The sequence below is a fragment of the Puma concolor genome, chromosome D1 (assembly GCF_028749965.1).
Source record: "Puma concolor isolate L17-30 chromosome D1, mPumCon1.1.hap2, whole genome shotgun sequence".
Classification (NCBI taxonomy): domain Eukaryota; kingdom Metazoa; phylum Chordata; class Mammalia; order Carnivora; family Felidae; genus Puma; species Puma concolor.
The window spans coordinates 6,407,874-6,417,407 of record NC_141676.1 but is presented as its reverse complement, the minus strand read 5'-3'; the positions used below and the strand labels follow the sequence as shown (position 1 = coordinate 6,417,407).

The window sequence follows — 9,534 nt, the reverse complement described above, 5'->3', positions numbered from 1 at the left end:
GTGTTTCACGCACACGCGCTCACTTGATCTTTCGGCCACCGTCTGGAAGGTGCTGTTACCACCACTGGCAGAGAAGGTAGGTAGTGGCCCAAGGTTTCCTGACCGACGAGTGGGTCTGGGCTGGGAGCAGACAGCCTGGCTCGGGCTGTGCTCGGAAGCACGGTGCACTCTGCTGCGACGGAGACCAGGAGGCAGCATGCGCCTCTAGGCAATCCGAACGAGACCGGGACTTTGAGATTAAGGGGCCCTTCCCGTCACCTACCCAAGATCGCTTGCGGAGACATGATCACTGTGGGGACCTGGTCCCTGAGTCCCAGTTCAGTGTTCTTCCATCCTGTCCCTTCCCTGCTAGATGGACAACGAGGAGGGGGCGGCTGCCAGGCGTGGGCCTTTGACGTGATGTTCCAGGAGGTGGGAAGAGAGCACCCCGGTGCTGTGAAGAGAAAGGAAAACGTGGGTCCGACGCGTAAGGCTCCCTGGGAGAAGCCCAGAGGATCGGAAGGGCCCCTAACCCTCCCTGTGGCTCTTTCAATAGCCAGGCACAGAGGATTTTCATCTCTAGAAACCTCCAAACGTGAAAGGCCAACCAAATCCCATTTCTCCCTGTCCCGAGATGAGCAAGAACCCATTGTTGGGAACCCAGATGAATAATTGTTGTGTCAACTTTAGGAGGAGCTGGGGATAAGCTTCTAGGAAGCCAGGGATGGGGGTGGGGGAATGTTCCTGGGGCCCCCTGCGAGCCTTTACTTTCTCTCCCACTCCTTTGAAGAACTCAAGGGTGGGACACCTCTCAGATGAGCCCTTGCGTAGCAGGATCAGGCCAGGCAGTCCCAGTTCGAGGGCCCATGATGATCTCCAGACTCTCCAAGGAAAAGTAGGGGGCCTCCGCTGACTGGGAAACGGGCCCCAGTCAGGCAGGGAGAAGAGACGAGTGGGAGTCAATATATAACCAGGGACACACGTGTGGCCAGACTACAAACGCCGGGAAACCCCAAAACGAGTCTTTTGCATCTGAAAGAGTAAAGACTTCTTGGAAGAAGTGGAGCCCCGGCTGGGCTGGAAAATCGGGGATCTGCATAGGACAAAAGAGGGGGGAAGGTGCTTGCGGGGAGGGAAGAGTGGGGGTCTCACCCAGAAGGGAAGAGGTGTGGGCCGTGGGGTGGGCAGAGGGCCTCTCTATTTCCATCGGCAATCTGGATGCTTGCTTTGTCCTCAGCACCACCACAGGCAGGTTCTAAACCCCACCCAGGTGCCCGTAAGAACGGATGAGAAGGTGAGATTCCCACAGGAGAGCTGCCCGGGGCCCAGGGAGATGGCCTCGTCGAGGATGGAAGTCGAGTCCTCTGGTCAGAGCTGAAAACAAAGCAGACAAGTGTGGGGTGGGAATACTTTCTAACAACCGGAAGTGCTAGGAAGGTTTATACCTTTTTATGTGTTTTCTATTTTTTTTTTTTTTTTTTTACAATAAGCATATCTGACGTTTACAACCAGAAGATAACGTTGTAAACTAGTTTAGGGGTTTTCGCTGCCACAAAGTTCAACACATCCATGGGGAGACGGGGCTGCCCTCCCCCGAAAAGCGAATGTGATCTTGGACAAGGTCACAAGTGTGGCGTCAACAACCAAAATGGCCTCCCTCCACTTTGGGCTGCTCACCGGTCAGCGGGTCTGAGGCCCGGCCCTGTCTTGTGCTGTCTACACGGCCCCCGGGCAAGTGACCTCGCCTCTCAGCTTCCTCATCTTTAAAGGGAGGTGGGTTCCTAAGTTCGAGAGTCCCATTCTGGTGGAAAGACTCTGTGTCTCTAGGCCCCCATCTCGATAAAGTCTTTGAAAAAACTCACAAACTGCAGTGGAGACGGGGAGGCGAGAAGGGCTGAGAAGTCGCTCGGCGGCCGGCAAAGACCGGCAACACAGCTGCTGGCTTGGGGCAGAGGGAAGGCTTCCCCGGGTGGTTCCAGCTGGCAGAACCTGGGCCAAGACGAGAGGATTAGGTGGGGGCAGACCCCACTGCAGGGAGGGCAAGACTTCCAAGCCCCGGCACGGCTTAGCCATGAGGTGGCCGCATGGGGTGGGGGTGGGGGGCCGCGGAGGGGAGCCCCAGACACTGTCGCTGGAGGGCCGGGAAGCCATTTGTAAGGAATTCCTAACAGGACTGCATCATGGGACTGAAGGCTGGACAACACAACCCTCAGGACTCTACCCATGACATTCTAAAAGGTGGGGGGCCAAGGTGCAGCGGTCATGAGTTCCAAACCTGTTCACCATTCCCAGGAAGGCAGAGCCAGGGTGGAACGCCAGTGAACCGCATGGAATGGGACAGAAAACACTGGGAAGAGACCAGCTGGGGGCGGCTGTCTCATACTCTGGGCTTGAGGTGATGGGGACCTGGACTTGCTGGGGGAAGCAGACCCCTTCTCACTGCCTCTGGCCCTCGCCCATCCCCTAGGGCCACCCAGAACCAGGCCACTCCCTCGGGACACCTGACTCCATGATGTCCTGCCCTCCTCGCGTCCAAGACCAACGTGCCCTCCTCCGTTCCTCACGCACAGCCCCCTTCCCGAGTTTCCACAGTCTGTTTTGACGTTCCATCCCCCATCCCCCATCCCCCAGGGGAGGCTGGCAGATGTGCAGATTCTGGTCTTGGGCAAGGGACGTACATAGAGAGTTAGATCTTCCAGGTTCTGTTTCCTGAATATAAGAGCTGGGCATCAAGTGACAGATTTCCTCTGTTCTTCCCTTGTTCTCTCTGTGTAAATGGGCTGAGAACTTCTACCCTGATCGACGTGTCAAAGTAGAATAAAATACCAGTCAGGTAACTACCGATGTGCTCAGAGGAGAGGGCCGGGGAGCCAGCCGCCCTGTGTAACCTGCCTCGATCTCAAACGGGGGCACCGCCAGCCCTTAGACTTCAGCCCTCTCTTCAAGCTTAAGGGGTGGCCACCCCCCGCCCTGCAGAGAGGAAACCCCGGGCGGGGCTGCCCCGGGGCAGACAGCAAGTGCCACAGGGTGGACTGCTCTGTGCCAGGCTGCTGGGCCACACTGCCCATCGGCATCAACAGCGGCCATCTCATCCTTGAGAGCAGAGGGACCGCAGCATTCCTGGTGGGAGACCAAACGAGAGAGGCTCCGAGGGCACCTGGAAAGGCCGGGTGTCACTCACTCACTGCTGACCCCAGAATTCTCGGAGCAGGCGTTCACTTCAGGCCCACGCGTAAACAGTCCTTGCACAGCAGCTAACCACTGCTTCCATCCAGTGAGCTCTTACTATGCGCCAGGCAGCTTCGAGCTTCGCTTCCCTCTGACGTCATCACTAATCCCCACAATGACGCCAGGAGGTAGCTATTACTGTTCCTATTTTTAGACAAAGAAATTGAGGCTCAAGGAGATTAAATATCTTGCTCAAGGTCACATGGACAGCAAGCGATGAGGCCGGGCTCTAGCCTGAGGTTGGTTGGACTCTCAAGCTGGGGCTCTTTCTTGTCTCTCAAATTCTCCATGTTTATGAAACGGGAGGGTTTTTCCTTCCCATCCTCTACTAATTCTCTGGACCCTGAGCACCCACTCTGTGTCAAGCACTGTGCTGACACATTGGCTTTGCAAAGATGAATAAGGTCACCTTCTGGGCCACAGAGGTGGCCCAGTCCGTGCGGCGGGGGGGGGGGGGCCGGGGGGGGCAGGGAGGGAGGGACAGGCGCACTAGTGGGTGAGCACTGAGGACAGCAGGAAAGGGCTGCCTCGGAGCCCCACCCTGGAGCACAGATCTCTGAAGCTCCCCAGTGCCCCCCATGTCAATAGGGTTGAGAAAAGGGAAAGGAGGGAGAAACCCGGACAAGGTTGAGCGCCCACCTACCAGCCCCAAGGTCGGCACTGTTTTCTGTCCAGAAGAGGAAAGTGAAGCCTAAAGAGGTCACATACTGTCAAGGTCATCATAGCCACCTGACTCCTGGCCAGATCCCTAGGTTCTCACCGTAGAGCATCACACTGCCTTCCCAGAAAGTGTGTGGGAAAAGGAAAAAAGAAAAGGTAGTTCTGGAAACTCCTAAGCCCAGCTGCAGAGACCAAGGGGGCCAGGGTGTCAGAGTCTAGCTCCTCCCACAGAAATGCCAGGTGGCATGTCCCTGCTGAAGTCACAGCCACAGCCATCTTCCAAACAGGCCAACCCTGGAGAAAGGGCGGGAGGGGAGACACTTAGGGGAGCGAGAGCAGGTCACGGCGTTCCAAACCCACAGGAGCGCCGAAGTGAACTCCCAACACCCACCCGCAGTGTACCCTGACCTCCTCCCTACAGTCCCAGTTTTCCAAGGTAGTGATCTTTAGTGGGGAAGAAACTCATCCCGTCCTCACCACCTAGGCTCGTCCGGCCGGCTCCTGCTCAGCCCCCTCCTGGCCTCCCCCACCTCTGTCGGGGGGGGGGGGTGGGGGGGGGCTCCAGGTAACAGGCCTGGGCGCCTCCTCCTCCCCACGCGTGCGCACAGGCACAGGGCAGGGCGCAGGGCGCAGGGCGGGCCAGTTGCTGAAGGACACCAGGAGAACTGGTAGGACTTGTGTCCCTTTTGCCAGAGGCACAAACAAACCTGCCAGCGGTAATAACAGGGCAAAGGAACGGACCGCCTGGGACTCAGGAGGAGGACCGCAGGATCTCTGCCAGCGCACCCCTGCCATTAGGACCCTGCTCGGAAGCAAGAGGGGCCCTCCGAGAGTGGCGTTCTCTACATTCCTGCCCTGACAGACCTGACTAGTACCGCCTCCCCCACAAGACGCCTGCTCGATCGTTCTCTTCCACTGTTCTCGAGGGGTTCTGAGAGGCGCGTGTCGGAGTTTTCTGAAGCATTATGCAAGAGCCTCTGGGGTCCACCACCACCCCCAGCCAGAGGCCGGTATGAGGGGAGGAGGCAGTGAGGTTTTGGAAGTTGGGGCAGAATGGATGGAAGCCATCCTTACCGGGATTGGTGCCTACACGGGGAGGAATGGTGTTCCCCAAGGAGGCCAGAGTGCTTCCAGGGTGAGCACTGGGGGAGGAGAGCTTTACAAAGTTGGCTTTATTGGGGGGGGGAGGGTGGAATTTGTTAAAGAAAACCTAGAGGAAAAAGAGCAAAGCATCTATGGTCCATTTGGGAGAGTTGGGTGGGGGGAAATCGGTATGTACCCAAATTCAAAATGGTGCATTAAAATGCAACGTAGGGGCGCCTGGGTGGCTCAGTCGGTTGAGTGTCCAACTTCGGCTCAGGTCATGATCTCACGGTTCATGAGTTCGACCCCCACATGGGGCTCGCTGCTGTCAGCACAGAGCCTGCTTTGGATCCTCTCTCTCCCTCTCTCTCTCTCTGCCCCTCCCCTGCTCACTCTCTCTCTCTCAAAATAAACATTAAAAGTGCAATGTAAATTTTAGCTTTCACATAGAGAGTTCTTACATACCAATTAAAAAAAAAAGAAAATACACACCACTGAAAACTGTTAATAGTATGGATGGGCTATTTGTGAATGAGCTTCAAATGACAAAAATCATATGAAAAAATTCAGCTTCATTCATAATCAAGGAAATGAAAATTAAAATCAGACCTAGAAGTCTATCATAAAACTGGTCATAATAATGAAAACTAGGAACCATCTAGATATTTAATTCTAGACTACCGTTAAAAATTATAATGAAATATTATAGATCTAATAAATTTGATATCACAAAAATATTTACTAACAGGAAAATGTTTACAATATGTTAAGCTTAAAAAGCAGATTCCAAAACAGTGTTATGGGCAGGCACATTTTATATTCCGGTATACGCAAACAAGTCCACGTGCACACCATAAAAATCACGGAAGACTAAACACCATGGCGTTCATAATACTAAGTTATTACTCAGTGGTGGAATTCGGATTTTACGGTCTTATTTGTTTATCTACACTTCGTACTTGTCCTCCAATGATCCCACATTCGTTTTGTAGTGAGAAGAAACCTTTACGGTGACTTTGATTAAGAGTTTTTGGAAAAGGAAACGTAAGAACCATTTGCTTCATGTATATACTCTTCTCCAAGAAGTGGAGACTCTCCTCCCACTTGGTGATCACGGAAGTAGGGGTAGCATAAGAATGGGCGGGAGGAAGGCTGATGTCAGAGGTCACCCAGGGTGCAGAGCTGGGGCCAGGAAAGAGATCCCAGGATCACAACCCTGACGTTACTCTGGAATCGCTACGGGGCCCACGACCTTGTATGGGAAGCCCAGAGGATTTGGGGCGCCTGGGTGGCTCAGTCGGTCAAGCATCCGACTTCAGCTCAGGTCGTTATCTCATGGTCGGAGCTCGAGCCCCACGTCCGGCTCTGTGCTGACGGCGCAGAGCCTGGAGGCTGCTTCGGATTCTGTGTCTCCTCTCTCTGCCCCTCTCCTGCTTGTGCTCTGTCTCTCTCTCAAAAATAAACAAACATTAGGAAGAAAAAAAAAGAAAGAAAGACAGCGCAGAGGATTTGCAGTCAGAGGATGTGAGTGACTCTTATGTCTGCGAGTTGGCACCAAGGAAGATGCATTATCTTTCTGAAACTCAGGAAGTAACAGTAACACAGGATTCTTGTGAGGATTAAATAAGATAATTATTTGCTTTGTGAGGTGTAAATCCCTAAACAAATGTTGGATGTTGTGGTGAATAACATTAATCTCTGGTTCATCTTGAGCAGGAAGGCTGGCCAACTGCTACGGTCAAGTTTGCGCTGGCTGTTGAGAATGCTGGAAATGCCGGAGGGGAAAGATGATGTTCCCACGGGGTTCGGGCAAACTGTTAGATTTCCTGGGCCATGGTAAGAGAACATAAAAAGAAACAGAAAACAAACTTACTCTGAGCTCAGAGGGAGGTGTTTGGAGACCTTCTGACTACTGTTTAAGGAAAGAATACGTAGCCTGTGATGAGAAACCCCGGGTCGGTCACGTGCTGGGCCCTGGGAGAAAAAGGCACAAAGCGCAGAGGTCTGTGACTCCCTTCCCCTGTACTTGTTTACTGATGTTCCGGCAAGATGCTCGGGGGCTGAGTTGGGTGGACCGAGGATGCCATAGCTCGTCATCTAAGGAGACTGGGAGAGGCTGGGTGGCGGTTCCGGTTAGGTGGGTCCCCACCCTGCACGAGACAGGGAAGTCACGGCTTCTGTGTGGGGGCGGTTGGCGCGCTCATGAATCATAAACCCCTCTCGTTCATAACTGGTTAGCTGGTTCTTGCAGCGCCGCTCACGGTTTCTACGCAGTATGGTGCTAAACGTACACCCTCGAAGAGCACCACTTTCTTGGTCCCACTGGACGAAAGGGATTTGCTGGTCAGACGACAAGCTTTCCGAGTACCCACCACATTTGGAGACTCAGTCTTGACTGCTCCGCTCCAAGGCCTTCAAATGAGGGGCATAATCTCCGCTCTCCTTTTCTTCCTTTTTTGCTCCTTCCAGGATGCCCCTCCTGCCTTTCCTTCTGTTTACCTCCTTTCCTTCTTCCGAGTTGGTTTCATTGACCTTCCTCTCCCTGTTCCTCAGTTTCCCTCTCCTTCTCCTCACGGCCACCTTCTGCAGTTCTGGATCCAGCCAGCATCTTCCCCTGTGCCCTTCATGTCAGAGGCACCTGCCACTTGGAGCCACCCGATGCCAGGGTGTCCTGAGCTAAAGCCCACCGGTCTGCAGTGAGAGGCTGCCCCTTCTGCCGGGGTCGCTGAGGCTTCCTTACTCCTCGCTGCACCTCGTCCCCTCCTAAATTACCCAACAAGACTTTTCAAATCTTTTTGTAATGAAGTTTTTTCCTAATCCTCCTGCCAACCTGCCAACCTGGCTCCCTGCCCCCACCCCAGGCCCCTCTCTCTTCTGCGGGGGCCTCTGATCCATCTACACCTCGCTGAAGCTGACGCGTCCTAGACTGGAAACACGTTCCAGGTGTGGCTTCGCCTCCTTGTTGGTGATGGGCAGAGGTGGGGACAGCCTTGTGCTTGTGTTGGCTGTCCCCTCTCCCCCACTCTAGGCTCTTCAGTTTATCCCCGCTATCCAGCTGAGAGACGGGGGGGGGGGGAGGGTTTTTTTCGGTCTCTTTTATTCCTTAGAGCCTCACCCCACTATATTTTTTCTAATCGAAATCTCATTTCGAAATCTCCTACCCAAAGGGTTTCCCAATGCCTCCTGGTTTTGAATCAACCTGTTGTTTACGGCACATCCAGATCAGAAATAGAGATGTCACGGGGGAAGGGAGGGGGAAGGGGGAGGGGCGGGGGAGGACTAGATCTGATCCTACACCCTGAAGACACTCATGTGCCTGAGACAGTCATTGGATTGGTGGCACCTGGACAAACAGATCTATTCCCTCCTTATCTCCCGTGAAGGAAGAAGTCTCAGCCAAGTTGAGGACAAGCACTGGCCAGAAGGCAAATACCAACTTGGCCATATTCCTCCCCTGGGGAGACGTCTGAGGAAGAGCTGTCAGAGTAGGTCCAGCGGCACTGGGGGAGAGCCCCTCTCAGCAACCCACAGAGTTCTCTGCCCCCCAAGGTGCCCAGTCCCTCTCAGGGGCCATTTCATAAGAATATGCATCTTAGTCCCCGACCCATGACTTAACAAGGTGGAGTTCTGGCCACAGGGACCCTGAGTCAGGAGCAGCCTCTGGGGCAAACACAGAGAAGTGGGTCAGTGGTTGTTTTGTTGTTGTTGTTGTTTTTTTAAACAAGCGAAGCAGGTTATTCCCTGTATGCAAAGGTTGGCCCTGGTAACCTGACAGCTCTCTGTCACCAGCAAGGAGGGGTCACCTGTGGTCCTATCCACGGGCCACGCTCATTCTCCAGAAGAGGCTGAAGGACCAGTTTGGGGCTGAAATGGCAACCCGGACCTCTGTGTCGTGCTCTAGCCAAGACATTTCACCGTGATTTTTATTTTAAAAATCTATTCGAAGCCCCCATTCTGTATCTAATTCCCAGAGAGCCAATCCCTTCATCTAAATGAGCGGAGTGGGATATGGACCTTAAGTCAGCCTCTAGAGGCTCTTGTGACCCTCTCCTCGAGGGGAGTGCCGCGGACAGCAACTAGGCCTTCCCGCTCCTATAATTTGAGGAGAGAAAACCACACTGGCTGCCACAGCAAAGCTCCCACTCTTGGCACTTGGTGTCACTGTCGCTTCACCTTGCCTCCGCTCAGAGCCTTCCAGTGACTGGTGGAATCACCATAGAGGAGCAGAATCCGCTCTCCCTCCTCTCCCGCCCGCCATGCACACGCGCGCACACACACACACGCACACATGCACAGATGCCTGGGCAGGAGCCCAGCTCTCCTGAGGAAGGGCAAGTGTCCAGGCAGAAGGATGACAGGAGTGCCACATGGTGAATGGAACGAGGAAGGGCCCCGTCTTCCCTGAGCAAGGCTTGGGTGGAACCCAGGCTCCTGGAAATGTTGGGTGTTGACTTCGCCAGTGTTTTCGTAAAGCTCAGAATTGTTCAGAAGACCATCTAATAGCATAAACGTGCACGTGCAAACACTAAGAGTCACTTGACATCGAGGGGCAAATTTTGGTGACGGAAACACAGAAATGACCCA

General features: G+C 54.0%; 1 protein-coding gene across 18 annotated transcripts in view; it reads right to left on the bottom strand.

Moving 5' to 3' along the window:
- Positions 1–9,534, bottom strand: part of LOC147576371 (uncharacterized) — a 32,474-nt gene that overhangs the window by 1,673 nt on the left and 21,267 nt on the right. For 9 of the 18 annotated variants that reach the window (XM_086676877.1, XM_086676874.1, XM_086676881.1 and 6 more), the window contains 3 exons: positions 1,132–1,353; positions 748–862; positions 263–433 (listed from right to left, as the gene is read on the bottom strand). Coding sequence is in view for 5 of the 18 variants with exons in the window: in XM_086676888.1 (XP_086533014.1) it covers positions 287–433; positions 748–862; positions 1,132–1,353; positions 1,842–1,968 (611 nt within the window). In the remaining 13 variants the exon portion in view is untranslated. Of the gene's footprint in view, positions 1–262; positions 434–747; positions 863–1,131; positions 1,354–1,841; positions 1,969–6,622; positions 6,777–9,534 lie in introns of those variants that run through there. The other 9 variants (XM_086676878.1, XM_086676888.1, XM_086676887.1 and 6 more) reach the window with 6 other exon arrangements.